The sequence below is a fragment of the Lacerta agilis genome, chromosome 10 (assembly GCF_009819535.1).
Source record: "Lacerta agilis isolate rLacAgi1 chromosome 10, rLacAgi1.pri, whole genome shotgun sequence".
Classification (NCBI taxonomy): Eukaryota; Metazoa; Chordata; class Lepidosauria; order Squamata; family Lacertidae; genus Lacerta; species Lacerta agilis.
In genome coordinates, this window is record NC_046321.1 from 4,279,106 (window position 1) to 4,303,887 (window position 24,782).

General features: G+C 46.8%; 1 protein-coding gene across 1 annotated transcript; it reads left to right on the forward strand.

Moving 5' to 3' along the window:
* Positions 1-6,824: 6,824 nt before the first annotated feature.
* Positions 6,825-22,998, forward strand: LOC117054347 (carboxypeptidase A1-like). The gene is made up of 11 exons (XM_033163077.1): positions 6,825-6,961; positions 8,128-8,209; positions 10,357-10,491; positions 11,255-11,353; positions 12,595-12,696; positions 14,735-14,836; positions 17,618-17,728; positions 17,870-17,960; positions 20,274-20,473; positions 21,522-21,606; positions 22,720-22,998. The coding sequence occupies exons 1-11, from the start codon at positions 6,834-6,836 to the stop codon at positions 22,905-22,907; spliced, it is 1,323 nt and encodes a 440-aa protein (XP_033018968.1). The 5' UTR covers positions 6,825-6,833; the 3' UTR covers positions 22,908-22,998.
* Positions 22,999-24,782: the final 1,784 nt, after the last annotated feature.

The window sequence follows — 24,782 nt, forward strand, 5'->3', positions numbered from 1 at the left end:
TCTAAACTTCCAAGCTGCGAATCATGACTCAGAGTTTAAGGGCCAATGGCAGAGGCCCAGATCCTGAACTGTTCTGTGATTGGATATCATGTATCGAATCAGAACACAGGAGCTCAGAATCCTTAGCCCAGACTCAAGCTCAGGCAAACACAGACCACTGAGTACGTAACAGTTGGGCGATATATTTTTTTTTATGAGACTGACGTGAGATGACATAAAATAGCAAGGAAACTTTCAAGTTTTCCAGATCATTTCGATGGGAAACGTTTTACACAGAATGGCTGCCCAAAAAGAAGACTGGATATGAGTTATATTTCTTTCAGCCATTTATCATGGCTTTAGGCTCCTTTGGGAGAAAGGATAGGATATAAATGAGAATAAATCGGTGAATAATATTGCTCAACAGCCTGAGAAACACACCATACATTTAAAGCACTCCTCCACCCCCCAGAACCCTGTTTAGCCCATCAAACTACAGTTCCCAGTACTCTTAACAAACAACAGTTCCCAAGATTCCTCGGGAGCAGGGGCGTGCTTTAAATATAGTTGTGTACACAGCCACAGTTTCTAAGGAGGATACAGTAATGTTACGATAGATAGAAATAAAAGTAGTTAATCACAAAATCAGAAAACTTTTTAAAATGCCCGTTGAAAGAAAAAGAACCAGTTATTGCAGGTTCAACAGGGAGTGGGGCTGCCTGTCTGATCTCATGTCGGAGGGAGTTCCACAGAATTGGGCACCCAGCAGTGGCAGAGGAAGGCTCCACGCTACCCAAGGCAGCGAAAGGAAACGCCCCGGGGGTGGGGCGTCGTGACGTCACATTGTGACGTCAAGGCGGAGTGCGCCTGTGCGAAATGTCGCGCAGGTGCACTCCATCGGTGGGTCGTCGCTGCTTCCGCAGCCCCCTTTTAAGCCGCAGAGTGAAAAGGCAGCTCGTGGGGCTGCCGATCGCGCACGGCAGCCCCACGAGCCGCCTTTTCACTCTGCGGCTCAAAAGGGGGCCACGGAAGCAGCGGACCGACGACGGAGTGCGCCTGCGCGAAATGTCACGCAGGCACACTCCGTCGTCGGGCCGTGCGCTGCTGCTCCCGGGGTGACGGAGGGAGTGGCAGCTCGTGGGAGTGGCGGGAGGGGCTGCTGCTTGTCACCCCCACGCACCGCCGCACGCTCCGTCGCCCCTGGAGCAGCAGCGCTGCACAGACAGGGTGCCGGGCGGTGGGGCTCCCCTTGGGGAGTGGCGGGAGGGGCCACCATTTGTCACCCCCCTCCCCTGGCACCCGGGGCGTACCGCCCCCACCGCCCCCCCCCCTAGCGACGTCCCTGGCACCCAGTACTGAATGCATAGCTTCTGTGCATCTGTGCTAAGGGGGATCTTTAACAGTGACCCCCAAAGTCCTCAGGGATATAAGGAAGCAGACGTGTTTTAAAGTATCCTGGACTCCAGCTGTTAAGGGACTTGTAAATTAATACTGTGAATGCAATATTATGGGCACGGAGGTCTGCATTTGGACCAAATTCAAAATTTGATTTAATTGGTTATTATATTTCTATGCTGCTTTTTGTTCAACTGGATCCCAAAGTGGCTTGCAAAGAATAAACAACAACAACAACAACAACAACAACAACAACAACAACAACAACAACAACACAACGATATAAGATAATGGATCATCACAAATACAGCATAGAAAATAATTATCAAATCATCCATGAAACAATTACAATCTGTAAAACATTGCTGGCAAAACAACAACTAAAAAATAAGCTAAACAATTACAGCAAAAGTCCTATTATATGATTAATAAATCAGTACGTTTATAATCTATAAAACAATATTAACAGCATGAGCAAAATAGGAACCAAATATGGTAATAATCTAAGCACACACTCTCTCCACCCCGTGACTCAGAATCTTTCACTTCGTTCATTACTGAAGGACAGCCACACGGCATATTTAATAATAAAGCAGCCAACAGAATTATAATGCACTCAAAGCAGAACACACAGAAAACTGCATTGCTCCACAATTTGCCCCCAGGGGCCCACAAAGCATGGAGCCATGCCAGATTTTAGGGTCTATCTTATCTTTCAAAAGCGGTGCAAGTTTTGAGGTGTCTCACAATCATCCAGTGCAGGCATAGGCAAACTCGGCCCTCCAGATGTTTTGGGACTACAATTCCCATCACCCCTAGCTAACAGGACTAGTGGTCGGGGATGATGGGAGTTGTAGTCCCCAAAAAATATGGAGGGCCGAGTTTGCCTATGCCTGATCCAGTGTCTGAAGCTTTTGGTCCAGTGCAAAGATGTGGGACCCCTGGGGCCGGGGCCAGCTCAAGACAAGCCTTGTGGGGCGCTGCTTCTCTCTCCCCCTCTCCACTCCCAAATATAATGCAGATAACTATATTCAGAATATACACAAAAGCCTTGCTCTGCTTTGCTGCTCCTTGGGAGCCGGATGAAAAGAGGCAGCGAGGAGAAAAAAGGAAAGGAAAGAAGTCAGAGGTGGAGAAAGAGAGAGAGGAGTTTTCCCAATTACCAAAAAGGCACAGTTGGCACCGGCTTATTGGGCCACACGCCTTTTAGGGGCCCCGCAATGCGGATCAAAATAATATTGATTTAATATTGATTTGATCTTGAAAGATCATGACAACCAAGCTTTCTTAGTCCAGTGTTTTGTGTAATAAAATTGGCTCAATAAAATGGTTGTTTGGTAAAATAAAATAAAAAAAATTAGGAGATAATTTGAGAGGGGAGCCCCCTCCCCTTGATTTCAACTGCCTAGGGGGCTCCATAGAGTTTAATCCGGCATTGGGGAGAGAGGGGGGGTGGAAATAGGGGAGATAAAGGACGAACCGCATCCTTTTAATGCATCAATACAGGTCACAGCATTTTACACTCAAATAAGGGGCAACCCTGTACAGTGGTACCTTGGTTCTCAAACTTAATCCGTTCCGGGAGTCCGTCCGACTCTCAAAACCATTTGAAAAACAAGGCGCAGCTTCCTGCACTCAATCGGAAGCTGCAGAAGCCATGTCGGACTTTTTGGCTTCCGAAAAACATTCACAAACCGGAACACTCACTTCCGGGGTTTGCGGAGTTCGGGAGCCGATTTGTTTGGGAGCAAAGCCGTTCGGGAACCAAGGCGCCACTGTATTATGCAAGACGGGTGGCAACCCAAGCTGCCAGTCTCTGCCCCCTAAAGCAGTCTGTCACTCTGACTCATGGCAGGGCTAATCCAGATGTTGCAGGATGATGGGAACTGTATTCCAACAGCCTCAGGAAGGCCACAAATCCCTCACTGCTGCCCAGACTAAAAATATCAATTCTCATGCATGATTCTGCTTCCAGCAGCAACTAGCCAGATGCCACACCAGGAAGCACACAAACAAGGCAGGAAGGCAATCGATTCCATGGAATGGGGCTGAACTCTAGGAACTCTCATGCTCCACCTTTTGCGCATTCACCACACAGGCTTGTGGCAAAGAGTTGCGATCACCTTTGTCTCTAGAGCGTGGGGGGCTGCGGTTCGTCCCAGCTCTGTGCTCTGCAGGCCTCTGTATCAGCGTACGAAGTCCGTGGTCCCCTGGGGCACCTGACAACCAAGATTGAGGGTTTGGTCACACACCACAGCCTTCTGGTGAGGCTCGGATGCTTGTGGACTAGCAGCTTGGATCGTAAACATTAAAAAGCCGTAGCTTTTCCTAGGATGGGGAAAAGTGCCAACTGCAAAATGACTGTCTTTAAGAGGGGGTCCAAGGCAGGCTACTCAAATTCCCAATAAAAGAACCAGGACATTAATTTTTATTATTATTACTTTTTCTCAAAGGAGTCCAAGGTGGTATATATGATTTAACCCCGAAGGTTAACGTTTCTTCTGGCACGGTGGCTAAAAAATGTTAGTGGCTAATCTCTCTGTGTCCTTCCCTGGTTGCAACAGCTGCCGAGTTACTCACTGGAACACAAAAAAAGGTCATATGTGGAGGACATCAGATATTCACTTTGACCTGAGAGTCTAGTAAAATCCCAGTTACAGGTGGGTAGCCGTGTTGGTCTGCCATAGTCAAAACAAAATAAAATAAAAAATTCTTTCCAGTAGCACCTTAGAGAGCATCTTAGTTGGTCTCTAAGGTGCTACTGGAAAGAATTTTTTATTTTATTTTGTATTAAAATCCCAACGAAAGAAGACTGGCTTATGACTGGCTTTATTTTGTTTTGACTATGGCAGACCAACACGGCTACCCACCTGTAACTATTTCGGACACATGGTTTATATACTTATGTATGTGTTTGCCTTGTACATTTATGAACATTTATTATATATACAGGTGAAACTCGAAAAATTAGAATATTGTGGAAAGGTTCATTTCTTTCAGTAATTCAACTTAAAAGGTGAAACTAATATATGAGATAGACTCATGACATGCAAAGCAAGATATGTCAAGCCTTTATTTGTTATAATTGTGATGATTATGGCGTACAGCTGATGAGAACCCCAAATTAACAATTTCAACTTCAGCATCAGCTGTGCAGAAGAAGAAGAAGAAGAAGAAGAAGAAGAAGAAGAAGAAGAAGAAGAAGAAGAAGAAGAAGAGTTTTGGATTTGATATCCCGCTTTTCACTACCCAATGGAGTCTCAAAGCGGCTAACATTCTCCATAATCATCACTATTATAACAAGCAAAGGCTTGACGTATCTCGCTTTGCATGTCATGAGTCTATCTCATATATTAAACTCCAGTAGCTAATGAAAACCATTGCTTACATAAATGGACTTATCCACGATATTCTAATTTTTCGAGTTTCCCCTGTATATAAGACCTTAGAATTCCTATAACACATCCCGAGGAACTCACCCACAAGTACCGGTGCTTCACAAGCAACATGGAATCCTAAAGTTGATGGTCAGGGGCAATATATTTACCGGTTGCTACTGGAAGCAGCGTTTGTGGTGAGGGGCAGTGTGGATTTTGGCCTGGTGTGCGGACGCTCGAGCTGCCATTGCCGTGTGATGTGGCAGTCTGCTCATATGGGCATCTGTTTGCTAAACCGAGAAACTCCAAGGCTGAACCGTGCCTCGAGGTCGGAACCTCTCAGCTGGAAGTCTTTCCCCTTAGGGTGCTTCTGGAGAAGGGTTAAATGTTGCAAAGGAGTCATAGCACAAACGGGACATTTGGAACAGGGTTGCTTTAGCTGAGATTCCTGCATTGCAGGGGGTTGGACTAGAGGACCTCAGAGGTGCCTTCCCACTCTACAATTCTAGAGGTTTTTTTTAATTATCCGTTTCCCCCCGAAAAGGTTGTTGTTGTTCAGTCGTTCAGTCGTGTCCGACTCTTCGTGACCCCATGGACCAGAGCACGCCAGGCACGCCTATCCTTCACTGCCTCTCGCAGTTTGGCCAAACTCATGCCAGTCGCTTCGAGAACACTGTCCAACCATCTCATCCTCTGTCGCCCCCTTCTCCTTGTGCCCTCCATCTTTCCCAACATCAGGGTCTTTTCCAGGGAGTCTTCTCTTCTCATGAGGTGGCCAAAGTACTGGAGCCTCAACTTCAGGATCTGTCCTTCTAGTGAGCACTCAGGGCTGATTTCTTTAAGAATGGATAGGTTTGATCTTCTTGCAGTCCATGGGACTCTCAAGAGTCTCCTCCAGCACCATAATTCAAAAGCATCAATTCTTCGGCGATCGGTCTTCTTTATGGTCCAGCTCTCACTTCCATACATCACTACTGGGAAAACCATAGCTTTAATACGGACCTTTGTCGGCAAGGTGATGTCTTTGCTTTTTAAAATGCTGAAAAGGTAATTCAATGTTAAATTGGGAATTAGGCACTGTGGAAAATTTATACATAGAAAGAGCACCCTATATCCATCTAGGAGCACTTTCAAATTCAGGTGTGTGTGTCAGGGGGGTTAATTTGGGTCACAGCCTGTTCACCTATCCCCTGGCATGGATATCAGTGGGGTCTGAAGCCCTCTGCCCTGTTTGAGCTCTGTGGTGCGGATAATTCTTACTTTATTTTTTTAATTAATGCTTTATTGATATTAAAAAGAAATGACAAACATAAGGATTATCCAGAAGAAAAGAAAATGATACTTGTTATTTCACATCACATCACAGTACGTTCTTCTTGAGTTTTTAATGGCTTCCCGCCACCCCGTCATGTTATCTGCCACTTAGCCTACCTAGCGCACTATTTATTTTCGTTTTCTTTTCTTAATTTTCATCTGTATTATATTCTCTTATAATTATCCATCATACCACAGAAGTCATTCAAGGCCTGCCACTGACGTCATATCGTTGCAGTAAGCCTTAAGGTATTTTTTTTTGTACATGTCCCATTTCTGAATAAATGTTTGATCAGTATGACCTCTCAGTTTTGCTAACTCGGCCTATTCCAACAGTTTACTTTGCCACTCCAGCTTTGTCGGAATTCTCTCTCCTTCCCAATTCGTAGCGATTAATATTCTTGCAGCTTACTGTGGCATACAAGAGTATTTCTCTCGCATTTTGGGTATGTCTGGGCCTAATATCTCCAGGAGGAAAACCTCCGGGGTTTTTTTTTTTTTTTAATGAAGGATACCTTGATCATTCTTTGCGGATGATTCAACAAGCCCTTCGCATTGCGTGGAAGCTTGGCAGAGACGAAAGGAAACTTGGTGAGTCTCCGACCTCCTCGCTTATCAAGGCAGGTGCTGCGTTCCCCAAAGCATCAATCAGGGAAAGGGGTTGGAAGTGTCAGCCCTTTTCCCGACAGAGCTGTGGGAAGGAGGGCGGCTGGTGGAGGCTGGTCCCTGCGGACACCGGCCACGCTCAAGCCAGCGTTTACACTGTGGATGGTATATAAGACGCCTTGGGGAGGCACCCCAGTTCCTAGTGGCTATCCCGTCTTGGCCAAAATGAGGAGTCTCCTGTTGTTTGGTGCCATTCTGGCTGTTGCGCTCGGCACCGAGACCTTTGTGGGGTATGTAGACACAGGCTGGGGGGGGCACCGTGATTGACTTACCTCCAGGTAGCAGAGACAGACAGACAGACAGACAGATGGAATAGTCCAGGGACATGGAAAAGCATGACTTGTTTTTCTGTGTGTGGTTTTTTGTTTCACTTGAACCAACCTGCAGCTGGTTGTGCATTTTTATTTTATAGCTTTTGTTTCCACTTTTCATTTCATTTTTTAAATATTTATTTATTTGATTTTTAAAAAGTATAAACATGCAACAAAAAAACAATTCCATATCCAAATATTGAGGTGTAGTGGTTAAGAGCGGTAGTCGTAATCTGGGGAACTGGGTTCGCGTCTCCTCTCTTCCACATGCAGCTGCTGGGTGACCTTGGGCTAGTCACACTCCTTTGAAGTCTCTCAGCCCCACTCACCTCACAGAGTGTTTGTGGTGGTGGAGGAAGGGAAAGGAGAATGAGACTCCTTCGGATAGTTATAAAGCGGGATATCAAATCCAAACTCTTCTTCCAAATGTCCCTATTTAGAATAACTGGAGGAGCAGCTGTGTTGGAGGCATTTATTTGATATCTCGTGCTCTGCTCTTTTGTAGCTTGATGTGAATTTTTTTTTTTGCATCTGCTGAAGAAAGCAGCACTACAGCGGCACCTATTGACGGAACACAAGTATTACAGCTCTAATTTAGATAATCAACTAAAGCAGGGGTCAGCAAACATTTTTCAGCAGGGGGCCGGTCCACTGTGTCTCAGACCTTGTGGGGGGGCCGAATTATATTGGGGGGGGGGAAAGAAAGGAAAAAGAATGAATTCCTATGCCCCACAAATAACCCAGAGATGCATTTTAAATAAAAGGACACATTCTACTCATGTAAAAACACACTGATTCCCGGACCGTTCGTGGGCTGGATTTAGAAGGCGATTGGGCCGGATCTGGGCCCCGGGCCTTAGTTTGCCTACCCATGAACTAAAGCATGTATATTGAGCATTGGAGAGGTGGGGCGTGGAGACACACATTCACATGTCCCATTCTACCAATGCTGCCTGCTTAGACAATCAGCAAGCACGGAAGCCTGTGGGGGAAATTCAGCTAGCCAGCCCCAGAATGACAACCACGTTTATCCTTCATGAAAGCCCATTTCAAGTATGCCAGGCTCACGTAACTTGTCTCTGCAGTCACCAGGTGCTGAGGATCTTTGCTGCAGATGAGTTCCAAGTGGAGAAGGTGAAGGAGCTGGAAGCTCTCGAGCATCTTCAGGTAATGGCCGAGGAGCAGAGCTGCAGGTGGGGTTGTTTATCTCTGTTCGAGGTAACCCCCAGTCACGGACTGGTTGGATGAAGGGGAGCGGAGGGAGGCACCAGTTGGGGAACCCCAAGGGAAGAAGGCTCAGAGCCCGGGGAGTGGTGGCGGGACGACCAGGAGTTGTCAGGGGGAGAAGGAGGAGAAGAAGACTGGGGGGAGAAGGTGTCAGAAGCAGAAGAGGCAACAGGGCTTAGTGAGCTGGGAGAAGCTGTGGCAGAGAGCAGTCCAGAATCAGAGGTAGAATCAGAGGCTGGAGAAGAGGAGGGCTGAGAGGCAGAGATTAGTCAGGCTGGTGAAGAAGACAGGGAGTCTCCCTTCCTGCTGCGACCAGCTCTCCTACCTCTGGTCTCCCAGAACCAGGAGAGGGATGAAGTAAGAGGAGCAAAGGGTGGCATGCTGGCATAGTCTCAAATTGCTTGGGAACAACCCGGAGGAGGAGGAGACTTAGGCAGCTGTAGGAAGGAGGGGACCTTCATTCCCTACAACTGCCCCATGGAGCAAGATCTACTGGGACGAGTTGCTGTGCTCACTAGGCCTGGCCTCCTGCGTCGACCTTGTGTTCATGAATAAAGACTTGACTTCACTGATGCCATGTGATTTATTGCCTGACTCCTGCTCCTGACACCCACCCTGGGACCTTATAGTGAATGGCAGCTGAATGGAGGGATGGATGGATAGGCAGATAGATACCGTATTGGCCTGAATATAAGCTGCACCCGCAAATAAGCCGCACCTTTGAAATTCAAGGGGGGGGGGAGAGACAATACCCAAATATAAGCCGCTCCCTTAAAATTGGGTTACAGGCTGAAAATCGCTTCGGTTGGTAGAATTGTAACTCTGAGCCAATTTAAGCCTTTGATCTTGCAAGCCCGCAAAAGTTACCGTACAATCGCTAAAATCGCAAATCGCTATTCAGTTGCTGCAATTCCACAGATACTCACACCCGCAAATGGCAAATGAACAGTCTCAGGCTCGCAAATCGGCAATAAAACATTCCCCCCCCCCCCCCGTTTTGCTGTATGCCTGTTTCAGCAGCGATATCATAAATGCCAATTTTTGTAAGGTCGAGAATTTAAGTCGCACTATAACGTTTCACATTCGGAATTGGGGGAAGGGGTGGAGTGTTGCTTATATTCAGGCCAATACGTTAGATAAGGGCTGTAACCAGGGGCGTAGCAAGGGGGGCTGGATCGCCCCGCGTTCCATCATGGAGGGGGTGACAAATGATCAAGGAACAATTTTGGGGGGGGGGGAATTTGTGAATTTTATTTTTTATTTTTTATTGAAAATGCCTGCTCCGAAGGTCTTATCTTACTATACTAGGGATTATATAGCTATATATGAAATTTCATGCATATCGGTTAATATCTTGACCCTCCTCCACCAAAATAGCTGTTCACTTGGCTGTTTTCCTATGTCGTGAAGGCTGAAATTTCAGTCCAGTGGAGCACTTTACTGTTCCCAACCCTAACCCTGTGGAAAGCCATACAGACTTTAATTTGATTTTGAGATGTTTTTAGGAGGTAATTTAATTATTGTTTGATTTTATACCAATGTTATGTATCTGATGTTAGCCATCCTGAGCCCGACTTTGGCCGGGGAGGGAGGGATATAAATAAAAGTTTTTTATTATTATTACTTGTTATTATTCCTTTGTAAGAAAATATGAAATAACGTAAAACCATTTTTGCGGGCGGGGGGGATCAATGGGGGGTTGACAAGAAATTTTCCACGCCGGGTACCACCTGACCTTCCCATGCCTGGGGGGGGCATTTTTTTTTTGCCCCCGGGTACCAATTTACCTTGCTACGCCCCTGGCTGTAACTAAGTGAGCAGAACATCTGCTTGCATTCAAAAGGTCCCCGGTTCAATCCCCAGCATCTCCAGGAAGGGCTAGGAATTTCCCATCTGAAACCCTGGGCAGCTGCTGCTGCCAGTCAGTGTAGGCAATACTGAGCTAGATGGACCAACGGTGTGACTCAATATCATGCAGCTCCCTAGGTTCCACAGCCAGCAAGGCAATTCTTACATTATTGCACCACAGGAGAGATCACAGAACATACGCCATACAAATATATTAAACTAATACCTTTCTTCTCCAGCTGGATTTCTGGCGCCACCCAATTCACTCTGAGTTCCCCATAGACGTGCGTGTCCCATTCGACAGCCTCCAAGGAGTCAAGGTGTTCCTGGAATCCAATGGCATCCGTTATTCCATCATGATCGAGGACCTTCAGGTCAGTGACCTGCACAGATGACAAGGGAAACGGGTGCAGGTGTGTGTGGCCTGCAAAACAGGCCTGGTCCACTTCTGTCCTTCAAGACCTCACTTCTACCACCATCTAATGGTAGGGTCGACCCTTCTGTATAAACCTGTGTGTTGTCATCCCTGAGACCTGACACCAGGACCGGCTGCAGGTTCTTGCAGGACCTCAGGCAAGCCTCCCTTCACAGGCACCTTTTCCTGACTGAGTCTACCTTCTCACCGCCACTATCATGCTGGAGACAAACCTCTTTAACCTAGGCTGTGTACACACTACAATGAATCCTGAGCACGGTAGTTTATCTATCACGGAGTTACAATTCCCAGCAACGCTTAACAAACTTCGGTGCCCAGAATTTTTTGAAGGGGGAAATGTGTTTCAAGTGTGCTTTAAAAGTATTATGTGTATTCTGTCCAAATCATTGACACCTCAGATACATGCTGTGTACACACTTCCGTTTCCACCGGGAGAGTTCAAAGGCTTTATTCATGCAAGAGCAGGAACTATTTAAAGGTTATAAGAGAGAACCACAAAGTGGCTCAGCTTTTAGACTCAGCTTTTAGGGGCAGTGTTAACTTAGAGATTTCACAAGCAAGTGCTGGCTAGGTTGCGAGACAAACCATGGGCTCGTGTGGTTTAAAGTAACATGTGCATTAGCTAGAAACTCAATAAAAGGGAGTGTACTTTTCTCCAACAACCCCCACTCCTCCCTGACTCTTCCCGTTGTCCCTTCCAGTCACTGGTGGATGAGGAGAAGCTTTTCATGTCCCGCCAACATTTTATGCCCCGGTCGATTGAGACATTTAACTATGCTTCTTACCACAATCTGGATGAGGTGAGTGAAATGCATACTTGTTGTAACTGCACCAAATATTATCCCACTTCAATGTGGTTCTTTTGTATGGGGAGCAAAAATTGGGATTTAGGAGAGAGAGGGTAAAAATATTTTCCAGTTAATGATTTGATAGCAGAAATACCTATCACTTTTTGTTGCTGCTTTAGGTATACCTCACCTCTCCTGTTTATTGTTTCCTGAACTTGTAATCTCATTGGACGGGATGGGGTGATGTCATAACTATGGTATATCAGGGCTAGGCAACCTAAGGCCCAGGGGCCGGATGTGGCCCAGTCGCCTTCTCAATCTGGCTTGCGGACGGTCCGGGAATCAGCGTGTTTTTACATGAGTAGAATGTGTGCTTCTATTTAAAATGCATCTCTGGGTTATTTGTGGAGCCTGCCTGGTGTTTTTACATGAGTAGAATGTGTGCTTTTATTTAAAATGCATCTCTGAGGTATTTGTGGGGCATAGGAATTTGTTCATCCCCCCCCCCAAAAAATATAGTCCAGCCCCCCACATGGTCTGAGGGATGGTGGACCGTCCCACGGCTGAAAAAGGTTGCTGACCACTGTGCTATATAGTCAAACAGGTTTGCCAATGTGGGAACAACACTGAGGGTTAACCAAGCCACTTGAGAGCGAGGGCATTGCTTCCTGGGCTCATCACTTCACCAGTCCAAGCCAATCAGAGACCATACAGTGAATAGGATGTGTAAATAGCCAATCAGGGGTGGTTATGTCGTGGCATCACCTTGGGCAAAGTCAACTGAGAGAGCAAGCAAGAGAGGGCAATGGTAGTGGATAGGTGAACGTTTTTGCAAGTGTTATCAAAATGTCATCAAACAAGGGGGATGCTTTTCAAGCTGCGGAGGATAGTGCAGAGGGGAAGTGTGCAGAACTGGCTCACCCACCTTGAGCTCATTGAAAGACAAAAGTGGTATATAATTGTAATAAATAAGAATAGATGGCAGCTGTCATCATTGGGCGGGGGGTAGTAATGGTCTCTCCACTCCACGGTACAGGGTATATGTGCAAGTCAGGTGAGTTAGACCACCCCACAATTTAATTGACTAACATTTCTGTGTAGAACACAATGGAAAATAAAGCCCTCATTTCAGGGACCCCTGGAGTCTTGACGGTTGCTTTCTTGAGGTTTAATTTCAGAACACAGACTCGTACTGAGACACACAGAGACACGCTTCACTCCAGCCCTCTCTCTCTCTTCCCCCCCCCCACTAGATCTACGATTTCATGGACCTCCTGGTGGGTGAAAATTCCAAACTGGTCAGTAAAATCCAGATTGGGAAGAGTTACGAGGGCCGCCCAATCAACGTCTTGAAGGTAACTCACTTCTGGGGCATTTGGACAAACAAACATTAATTTCCACTCCTGACCTTCCCACGCCATGCAGGAGGCGGAACTCCCACTGTAACACATACGGATATAATGTGTTAATATTTTGGCCTTTAAATATTGGGTCTCCAACACGGCACCTGTGGGCACCCCGACTTCATCAAATACTTCCTTCTGGCATTCAATGGGACCCTTATCCCTCCTAATTTTTATGTTTTGGGAAATTGTTTTTTGAGAGGTTGGTTTTTGGGGTGCTTCCCCCCCACATTGTTTCGAAAGAGAGTGTGTGTTTCAAGCACAACCAATTCTCCTTCTGTGAAATGGGCATTTTGTGTGGCATGCATAACATTTCCTTAGATTTTTCAAATGTGTCCCCAGGCCCCAAAGGACTCGGATCTAGCTTTCGGGAATCATGAGGTTTAACAAAGTGCTCAGATTTATGGGCCTGGATGCTAAGATGCCACTCTCTGTACCCAGCATTCCTAGGAAGCTTGCAGACCCAGGGCTCCTGCCCTTGGCACCCTTAATTCACACACTACCAGCCGAGCAGTTTCATACCTTCCAACATCCCTCTGATCAAAAGCAGGAGACTCGTTTTTACGACCCAAGCTCTTGCGGGAGCCAGCTGATTTGTGTGAGAGTGCAAGAACAAAAAGCGAGTGTGTTTTGGACCAGTGCTCTGGCGCAAGCCAAAGGACTCATGCTAGAGTGCTTGATCAAAAAAACGGGACATTCCAGGATCCAGTCAGAAGTCAGGATGGCTTCTGTAATTCTGGGATTGTTGTTGTTTAGTCGTTTAGTGGTGTCCGACTCTTCGTGACCCCATGGACCAGAGCACGCCAGGCACTCCTGCCTCCCACTGCCTCCTGCAGTTTGGTCAGACTCATTTTGGTAGCTTCGAGAACACTGTCCAACCATCTCGTCCTCTGTCGCCCCCTTCTCCTTGTGCCCTCCATCTTTCCCAACATCAGGGTCTTTTCCAGGGAGTCTTCTCTTCTCGTGAGGTGGCCAAAGTCTTGGAGCCTCAGCTTCAGGATCTGTCCTTCCAGTGAGCACTCAGGGCTGATTTCCTTCAGAATGGATAGGTTTGATCTTCTTGCAGTCCATGGGACTCTCAAGAGTCTCCCCCAGCACCATAATGCAAAAGCATCAATTCTTTGGCAATCAGCCTTCTTTATGGTCCAGCTCTCACTTCCATACATTACTGCTGGGAAAACCATGGCTTTAACTATACGGACCTTTGTCGGCAAAGCCACTTCCGCCTATCGGCAGGAGGTGGCGTTGCGGGCATCACGACCCGAGCATGCGTGCAGGGGCTGAGGTTCAGCCCCTGTGCGGTTGGTAGATTCCCCAGGCCCTTCCCCGATGGCTGACCAATCCGGTCAGCTAAGGGGAGGGGCCAACAGTCCCTTTAAACGGAGGTGGCGGGAATACTTCCCCCTCTCTTCTTCCTGCTCCCAGCTGCATCGGTTCTCCCGCCCACCCACCCTTTAGGTTAGGTTTTGACCTTGCTATGGACTCCGGTTGGTCGCCTCACTTGGCTGGGGGGCCTGGTAGGTCTTTTTCCCATTGAGGGTTTTTTCACCTACCTCGTAGCAATTCGTCACAACTTTGGTTTTGGCGGTTAGGCATTGGATAACATCAATGGAGGTTCAAAGGGGAGGTAGTGCCATCACCTGCCCCTCATGGGAAGGGTATTCCTGTAAAAGGTTTCCGGGGGCGTGGTCCCGTCCGAAGCCTAGGGAGGTTAGGGCCTAAACCACGCCCCAACGGTGATCACGGGGGCAGTTCCCCTTGATACGCTTCAGGGGTTCTGCCCTTGGTGGTTAACCCTTCACGGACCCCCAACACCCGGATGCCCAAGACCCAGCTCCCCAACTTCATGGGGCATTGCTACAACAGCTGGCAGGGTGGTAGTGGACTTGCCAGATGTCTCCTTGTTCAGGTGCAGCCCATCAGACTTGGAGACAGCCTTATGGAGGGGAACGTAGGAATTCAGATTTCTCTTTCTCCTCTTTCTGCACAGTTCAGCACCGGGGGAAGCAACCGGCCAGCGATCTGGATAGACACTGGCATCCACTCCCGCGAATGGGTCACTCAAGCCAGCGGAGTCTACTTTGCAAAGAAGGTATTGCCTGCAATTTAGTATCAGAGGCACACATTTCATACGGAGGAGGAGGAAGGGCTCAAAGGTCCAACGGCAACTGCTGGCCAAGAATGAATCACCCATGTTCAGAGATAGTATACCCAGCGCCAATGCTCTAAGGATTTCACGACTCCATGGTTGCATTCAGGGGCGGAGCAAGGGGGCGGCTGCCCCGCCCCGGGTTCCAGGGGAGGGGGGGTGACACTTTGGCCAGCCCTGCTCTACCACCTTTTCCCCCTTTTCAGCGGCTTTTTTCCGGCGCGAGGAGCAGGCCAGCGAGGAGAGGGCGTCATGCCAGCGACAAGCATGACCCCCCCCTCCTCGCTGGCCTGCCCCTCGCACTGAAAAAGAGCCACTGAATGGGGGGGAAGAGAAGCAGAGCAGGCGCGTTCAAGCACCTGTTTTGCTTCCCTTTCCCCCCCTTTCAGCGTTTTTTTTCCGTGCGAGGGGCGGGCCAGCGAGGAGGGGGCATCATGCCAGCGACAAGCGTGATGCCCCCTCCTCCCTGGCCCGCCCCTTGCGTCGAAAAAGAGCCGCTGAAAAGGGAAAAAGGGGGAAGCAAAGCAGGTGCATTCAAGAGCCTGCTTTGCTTCCCTTTTTCCCCCTGCGGAGCCGCGGCATGGAGGCGAGGGGCGGGCCAGCGAGGCGGGGCGTCATGCCAGCGACAAGCGTGACGCCCCTCCTCGCTAGCCCGCCCCTCGCCTCCATGCCTCATCCGACGTGCGTCGTGACGTCACATCACAACGCGTGCGTCGTGCCCCGCCCCCAGGGGGGTGCCTCCGCCCCGAGCAGCACAGAGGCTTCTTCTGCCACTGGTTGCATTTGTTGTTGTTTAGTCATCTTAGACGTGTTCGACTCTCCGTGACCCCATGAACCAGAGCATGCCTTGGAAACTCTCACTTTCTTCTCAAAGCTTCTCCTTTTTTTATGTCCATGGAGTTTTCTTGGCAAAATACTGGACTGGATTGCCAGTTCCTTCTCCAGGTGGATCACATTTAGTCTAAACTCTTGGCTATGACCTGTCCGTCTTGGGTGGCCCTGCATAGCTTCTTGGAGTTATTCAAACCCCTTCACCACGACAAGGCAGTGATCCATGAAGAGGCCGTGGCTGCATATTCACCACTGAAAGCACCCCTCCCCAAAGAATCATGGGAACTGTAGTCTACCGCTTAGAGCTACAATTCCTGGCACCATCATAAACTACAGTTCCCAAGATTCTTGGGTGTGGGTGGGTTTTAGATGGTGTGTATGCACCCAAATGTGTCCATGTACCAGGGGCACAGAACCCAACATCCTCAGAATGTCATTGTTTACTTTCTGCTAGAAGTTTCTAGTCCTCAGGGCTGCTGAGATAGGCTTGGTGTGGAATCTCAGAGGGGGGCAGCAGCTATGCACCAGGATTCTGAGAGAGAAGGAGTACAGCGTCCATTTCTTGCATTGCCTTGGCCCCTTCCCATGGGAATCCAGAGTGAAGCTAGCTATCCAAAAGTGCAAATACATTCTGGTTGGTTTATATTTATGCCAGTCATAGGATTCAAGGCTTCCAGACCTGTTTGATCTCTGACCTTTCTCATGATAAATTATTAGTTGTATTTATTTATTCATTCAGTTTACTGGTATATCCCATTCTTCCATGAGTTTGTATTGAACTACTTGAGCATTTTGGTTTTATTTCCTTGTATGCTGCTGTGTTTATTGATAGGATTATATTTATGGGAACGCTGATTGTTAATTTTAATGCCCTTTTATCATTCTGAGCTCCTTTGAGCTTAGTGGTGCTGTCAGAAAAGCAGCATCCAAATAAAAAATCAAATCAAAGGTCTTCTGGAGAAATTTATCTCATCTGCATTTGTGCTTTCATTCTCCTAACTGTAACAAACACAATTATCGTCTAGAGCAGATGCTCCCTATTTAGCAAACACAGACTAAATTGTAAAAATATATTATTTATTATTATTGTTGTTGTTGTTGTTGTTATTATTATTATTATTACTGCATTTATTACCTGCTCTTCACCAGCAGGTCCCAGGGTGGGTCGCAAGAATATAAAATTCAGAATTAAAAACAGCCTCAGAACAGTCGCAAGAATAGGGTGGGTCCTGAAAATGCACCTGTCAGATAGTCAAAAGCCAATGTGGTGTAGTGGTTAGAGCACTGGCCTGGGAGACCAGGGTTCAAATCCCCTCCCACTCAGCTATGATGCTCGCTGGATGACCTTGGGCCAGTCGCTGCCTCTCAGCCTAACCAACCTCACAGGGCTGTTGTTGGGATTAAATGAGATGGCGGAGAACCATTTGTGCCCCCTTGAGCTCCTTGGAGGAGAAGATAATAATAATAATAATAATAATAATAATAATAATAATAATAATAATAATAATATTTTTTTATTTATACCCCACCCTTCCCAGCCAAAAACCGGGCTCAGGGCGGCTAACACTAATTAAAATTCCAGCAAAAACATAACACAATCAATCTTAAATAACAGATTAAAATACAAATTTAAAAATTCAATATTAAAACTGCAGTCTCATTTTCAAATAACCCACCAATAAAAGAATGAAGCATAAATATCAAACAGAAACCAACCCAAAGGCCAGGTGGAACAGCTGGTGGGTTATTAATGAAATAAAGGAAAGATGGATGGAAGGCTGTAAACGAAGTGTGTCTTTGCCTTTGTCTGAAGAAGCCAGACACACCTCTGTCCACAAATGATGACTGACTCCAAGGCTCTGTCCCTAAGCCCTTCTCTTTCCTCCTGTTCAGATCCTTGAAGGCTACGGAAAGGATGCTTCCCTGACCTCCATCCTGGACAACTTCGACATCTTCCTAGAAATTGTCACAAACCCAGATGGGTTTGCCTTCACCCACTCCAAGGTATTTCATTTCCTTTCAAGCCTCTGTGTTTGGAATGAAGTGGGTAGATTTAATTATCACCAACCAGCAATGCATTTAGCTTCAGAAGCAGGCTCTGGAAGTTCTGGACTTTGTTGATGGGCCTTTTCCTGGCTGTTGCAGAATCGCATGTGGAGGAAGACAAGGTCCCAGAACAGCGGGTCATCCTGCGTCGGAGTAGACCCCAACAGGAATTGGGACGCAGGATTTGGAGGTAATGGGGTGCGCATTTTGCGTGGTCGCGAGTAGCCCCCTTGGATCACAAAGCAGCTCCTGGCAGTTGGGGCCTGGCACCACCTTCCCAGGTTGGATACCTGTGGACTTCACCTACTCCAGCAGCCGCCCAATCCCGGCTGGGGAGGTGGGGGGATTGGCCAGGTAGAAGGAGGGATTATACAGTACACACAATAGAACTTGAGTCATACCTGGGAAACGGCTTGGATTCAGAGGTTTTGGAGGTAAAGGGTTTTGCTTCCCCCTCACCCATGGCGGGCGTGAACCTTTGTGTGGTCGAGCGGAATATGATGGTCTGAAGGGATCCAATGCACCATGGCACAGGATTACGTGTGCCCTATTTGGGATGCTGATGTAGGGCGGAGGACCATCACTTGGAGGTAGAGCACACAAAGGTCATTGTTTCAATTCCAGCCTCCAGTTATAATAATAATAATAATAATAATAATAATAATAATAATAATAATAATAATAATAATAATTTATTTGTACCCTGCCCATCTGGCTGGGTCTCCCCAGCCACTCTGGGCGGCTTCGACCAAACATTAAAATACATTTAAAATATCACAGTTTAAAAACTTCCCTAAACAGGGCTGCCTTCAGGTATTTTCTGAATGTCAGGTAGTTGTTTATTCCCTTGACTTCTGAGATGGCCCTCTGCCTGGTTCCCTGTAGTTTTGCTTCTTGCAGTGAGGAAACCGACAGAAGGCCCTCGGCGCTGGACCTCAGTGTCCGGGCAGAACGATGGGGGTGGAGACGCTCCTTCAGGTATACAGGACTGAGGCCGTTTAGGGCTTTAAAGGTCAGCACCAACACTTTGAATTGCGCTCGGAAACGTACTGGGAGCCAATGTAGATCTCTCAGGACCGGTGTTATGTGGTCCCGGCGGCCACTCCCGGTCACCAGTCTAGCTGCCGCATTCTGGATTAATTGCAGTTTCCGGGTCACCTTCAAAGGTAGCCCCACATAGAGCGCATTGCAGTAGTCGAAGCGGGAGATAACCAGAGCATGTACACAGGAAGAACACAGGAAGTTTGTTGGATCAGGCCAATGGCCCATCTAGTCCAGCACCCTGTTCTCATGGAAGTCACCAAGATGCGTGCTGGAAAACCTCAAGCAGGACCCTTGGGGATTCCCCAGCTGGTTCCTCCCATCATTCTTCTGTGTCCAACCAGTCCATAACATTCACCATTGTCAGTTTCCTGTCAACTCATTATGGCAAAATGCAAAACTTCCACCACCAGGACTCCTGGATTGGAGCTAGAGTTCTCCAGCTTGGGTGGCCATCTGTCATGGAGGTTTCAGTTGAGATTCCTGCATTGCAGGGGGTTGGACTAGATGATCTTCAGGGTCCCTTCAAACTCTGCAGTTCTGATTCTCTACCAAACGTTGAGGTGTGTGTGACTGGGGGGATGCAGTGCTTTTTTTCTGGGGGGTACGCATACCCCTAAACATTTTGTGAATCTTTGTACTTTTGTCCATTTACTGTATTTATTTCTCCCGATTTGAACTATAAAATGGCGATTTTATTGAGTCAAAATGAGAGAACCCCCTAAACATTTTTAAAGAAAAAAAGCACTGAGGGGATGAGTGAGCCATGATATTGGTCTCAAATCAACATTTAACTTTATCGTGAAGACCTGCCCTTATCAATTCATGGGTTTTTAATGTCCAAATCAGTGGGTTATGGAAGAGTTGCATCACCGAAGTGCCTTATCTGAATTGTTCCTGATCTACAGCAACCAAAGTGCAGGTCTGGAAACAAAAAACAATACCAACTGTGCAGCAATGGCAACAGAAAATCACAGAATATATGGAAATTGCAAAAATTACAATGAGAGTCAGACAACAGGGGGAAGAAACGTTTAGAAAAGAATGGGGAAAGTTTATGGAATATTTGGACAAGGTGTGTAAGACGTAAAGGATGACACAAAACACATGGCGTGTAGTTATTTTTTATAAGAGAACACTTAAGAAATAAGGAAAGATATATAATTTTGAAATGGGATCGTAAGAACTAATTGAAATCCGAAAAGAAAAAGAAAATTAAATCGGTGTAAAAACAGTTGATGTGTAAAATATAGATGACTTAGAGAAGACATAAGAAGAAAGAAGGGAACGTAAATTGTAAATGTAAAAGACAAGAGTGGTATAAATCTTTTGTATTATCAGTTTTTGTATTATTTGTCTCTACAAATTTTCTGTTACAATCTTTGTTAAAATTCAGAGGAAAAACCAATAAAAAATATTTACAAAAAAAAGAAGAAACAGTGTTTTTCTTTGTGCATTACAGAGGCTGGATCCAGCGGGAATCCTTGCACCGAGACCTACCGTGGACCCTACCCTAACTCTGAGCCTGAAGTGAAAGCCATCGTGGACTTTGTGAAGAGTCACGGCAACATCAAAGCCTTCATCTCCATCCACAGCTACTCTCAGCTTCTCCTTTATCCTTATGGCTACACCAGCAAGAAAGCAGCTGATCAGGCAGAGCTGGTAGGTCTTCATGGCTCAGTCCCTTCCCTTAGGGACACGGTGTCTGTAAGGAACCAGCAGTGGACCCCCCCAGACGGGGGCAACTCCTGCTGAATCCCTATTTCAGCTAACTCCACACCCCAACCCAAAACGCCCAGCCTTTGTAAGATCAAATCACTCCTCTACCTCACCATCCAACTGGAGGTGTGTGTCACTGCCCCACGTTCTCCAGTGGACATCCCGTTCCAAAAACTGGAGAATGAATCCCAAGCTATCAGGGGACTGTCTCCCGTCACTGAAAAAACCTCTAAACTATTAAACTAAACTACTAAAAAGCAGTTACTTCTGACAGCAGCTGAATGAAACCCCAAGTGATGGGGCTATCTCTAGAGTGACCTCTTTAGAACAAGAGGGGTAAGAAGAAAGAGAGAAAAGCACACCTGCGAGACAGCATATAAGGGTTGTTGTTTTTCTTGCGGAGTTCCACCAAAGCAGGAGGACATACAAAGATAGGGACCCCAAGCATGAAAACATTTCTTGTAGGGAAAGAGGAGCTGGCGTAGCACAGAGAAGAGAAAACTGTAAGGAAAAAGCGACAAGTGTAGAAATTAAAATAGAAGGGGGCAAATTCTCTCCCCACAAGCCTGCATCTCTTAAAGGTAAAGGGACCCCTGACCATTAGGTCCAGTCGTGTCCGACTCTGGGGTTGCGGCGCTCATCTCGCTTTATTGGCCGAGGGTCATGTGGCCAGCATGACTATGCCGCTTCTGGCGAACCAGAGCAGTGCATAGAAACACTGTTTACCTTCCCGCTGGAGCAGTACCTATTTATCTACTTGCACTTTGAAGTACTTTTGAACTGCTAGGTGGGCAGGAGCAGGGACCGAGCAACGGGAGCTCACCCTGTTGCGGGGATTCGAACCGCCGACCTTCTGATCGGCAAGCCCTAGGCTCTGTGGTTTAACCCACAGCGCCACCTTTAAGTTATGTAGCAATTCTCATCCCATGCGCTTGACTTTTCTAGATCTCACTTTTTCTTCCTCTCCTTCTGCCCCCCGGTTCCCTTCCAGGACGCTCTTGCTCAGAAGGCAGTCGAGGCCCTTACTTCTCTCCATGGAACCAAATACAAATATGGTAGCATCATCACCACCATCTGTAAGTGACCAACCTGTGAAAACAAATGTGGTCTTCCAAGCCGCCAGGGGGCAGTCAACTATTTTGAATTAAACTCTACCTTCTCTAAGAGTAGTTTTCTATGAAGGCTGCAGTACTGGTGGTGCTCCATTGCACATCATAGAATCATAGATTCATAGAGTTGGAAGGGATCCTGAGGATCATCTAGTTCAATCCCCTGCAATGTCCCATATGGGGATTGAACCTGCGACCTTGCCATTAGCAGCACCATGCTCTAACCAACTGAGCTATCCAGGTGATATACCAGCAAACCCGTAATATGCTGTGCTGGCAGGCCCAGTTGTAGATGCAGCAGTTGCTGAGCATGGATGGGCAGGGATCAGGACAGAACTGGTATTTACACAGCATGGTCTACTCACAAAATATGGCTTTCCTGGACATGTCTTTTCTACAATTTTTTTTAGGCCAAATGCAACAGCATTCATTTAGGTTACGCCTGCAAGATTCATATGTGGTTGGCGGGTGCTCTGTCTAGGTGAAAAACTAGAGATTCCTGTGTAATGCTTAATTTGCTGACATTTTGCTAGGAGAAAAAGAGGTTAGAAAGAGCATGTGGAGGGGACTTGGTTGGGGAGAGATGGATTACGAAGAGCCAAGAGAGGAATTCCCATCCTCTGGATACCAGAAACATCTGACCTTCACTGGTTTTGAAGAGCTTCTCTTAAAAGTCTCTCATACACGATCCAGGTTTGCTTCATAACCATGAGGACTAGAAACCCACTTGCTTTTAAGAATGTTGCACATGCTTCTTAAGGCAACATGCTTTTATTATTTCTGAAGTCAAATATATTCCTAGATGAGATAGCAAACAATCCAGAGTCCCCCCTCTAAGCGTGTGTTGAACTGGGTCCACGCCTTATGTCTGCTGAGAACTGCTTGGATGCCAAGCTGCCTAGCAAAGAGGATTAACAGAGTCTACCTTTTACTTTCAACCAGAACCTCAGCAGTAACGCTGAGTTTCAAAGCGTGCACAGGACGGAAATTAAACTTTTCCAGACGGGAAGAGTAGCAAGAGTTGTATAGAAGAGATGTGATGCGGCTGTTTTCTTTTGTGTACCCATTTCCTTGATCTAGACCAAGCAAGTGGTGGAACCATCGACTGGACCTACGAACAAGGCATCAAATACTCTTACACCTTTGAGCTGCGAGACACGGGCCGTTATGGGTTCATGCTCCCTGCGAGCCAAATCATCCCCACCGCTGAGGAGACATGGCTGGCCCTGATGGTCATCATGGAACACACACGAGATCACCCCTATTAGAACCAAAATAGGAACTGTCATCTCAGGAGGCAACTTTGCAGCCAACACAAAGGAGCCTCCTTGCTAATAATAAACGCTTGGAATGAGTACAGGAGTAGCTTTTCCATTGCCTTACTCTTACAAATAATCCCTTCCAATTTATACACGTGTCCTGAACGCTCACTTTTTTCAATCAAAAGAATTTGAGTGATCACAGAATCATAGAGCTGGAAGGGACCCTGAGGGTCATCTAGTTCAACCCCCTACAATGCAGGAATCATAGCCAAGAAAGGAATGTCCTTTTGAACTTTTCCATGCAAGCGTTTCCTTGCTATTGTGCTAGCAAGCAAAGCTTCTCACCTTGGATAACTCCAACGGATGTTTCCTTTCAGGCTAGTGGCTCAGGAGTCCTTTACATGACCACCTGTGTGTGGTCACTGTTGGGAAAACTTGCAAATGGGGTGTGTGTGTGTTTCCTGTCTGCAAACACTCAACACTTAGGCACCATTTGGTTATCAGTTTATGTAGAAGTGGGTGTCATTCAAAGAGGACCCTTATACCTATTTTACCAAACACAAATGCATCTCAAGAGACATTTTGGAACACATCAGCCAAGTCGAGAGTGGGGGGAGGTCTTGTCATCTGGGTAGCCCAGGACCTCCATACACACTGCCTGGGCTTGCACCCTGGGAAGGTCACTTTGGTGCTGCTAACATAGTGGTTTGACTTCACTACTGGGGGCACACACTTCATTGTCCCTCGAGACAGATGCCAAACAACAACAAGTCAAATGATTTCTGCAGTTAATCTCCTGCAGTGACTTGACTAGTAACCCATGCAAGAATCTCGTAGATATGGTGGACGGTTCTTATTTTATTGAGCTGAAAATAAAGTAAGAGGCAAAACTATACACAGAAGTAACTAATCCACCCATCATAAAAAGCAGGACCGGCCAAACCATTTGACATAATTAACCCAATGAGCAAAATATACAAAATCCGCAAAGCCAATAAGAGGATCAAAGCGATGTTGAGCTGCTCTTCTTCCAGTGCCAAGGATTAAGAGAGGCTCTTCTTCAAGTTGTGGGATCCAAAATGTGATTGCCTTTCTGATACACAAGATGGCATTTGGAAGTCCAGGGCCACAAAGATCAAGTCTTGGGGGAACAGCAACGAAGCTGAGACAAAAACACACACGAGCACACAACACTAAAGGAACATCCGCTTGATGAAACTGAGGTTCAGATCAAATGCTCAGGGGAAATGGGGAATCATGTGGTTTGTTGACTAAACAGACTCTTGATGCAGTTGCACAAAATGGTATTTGGGTTTAAGAAAAAAGATGTAGTACCTGCATTTCCATTAAAAACACTTACTTGGTCTCAAACCAGTTTGCCTTCCTGGGTTTCCCCAAGGAATCCTGAACATTGCACTTTGGCAAAGGTTTACTAGAAATGCTTAGCTCACTTGCACCATTTCCAGAATTCCTTAGGCAGCAGGCAGTGTCCATAGGCTCCAGATTTTTTTTTTTAAAGGACTAAGAACTGCCAGCCAATAAAAAAAGCAGATGGAAAGGAGAAACACTACAAAGCTCAATCAGTCTACTGTGCAAAAAAAGAGACGATCACCGCAGACCAAGAGGGAGCAACACATATGCCATGGGCAAACGTCAACCAACCATCAGTCTTGCCATTTATAATAAATACATGATATTTAAATACAACTCATTTCAAATTGTCAGGAAATCACTGCCAGGCGAGGCAGGGTTCGAGAGAAATACGGGGAAGAGGAAGCACAGAAGACTTCTGTGATTTGGTTACGTAAGGCAAACAAGCTTAGCTGAAGGGTTCTGCCAACACTGCAGATTGACCGATGCCAGACAGAATACTCACCCCCA

What these genes read in the sequence shown, in the direction of transcription:
- LOC117054347 (XM_033163077.1), top strand. Translation starts at nt 6,834, where the DNA reads ATGGTATATAAGACGCCTTGGGGAGGCACCCCAGTTCCTAGTGGCTAT. An exon ending in TTGCCTTCACCCACTCCAAG is followed by an intron (nt 17,729 to 17,869) that starts GTATTTCATTTC and finishes TGGCTGTTGCAG; the next exon opens with AATCGCATGTGGAGGAAGAC. An exon ending in CAGCTGATCAGGCAGAGCTG is followed by an intron (nt 20,474 to 21,521) that starts GTAGGTCTTCAT and finishes GTTCCCTTCCAG; the next exon opens with GACGCTCTTGCTCAGAAGGC.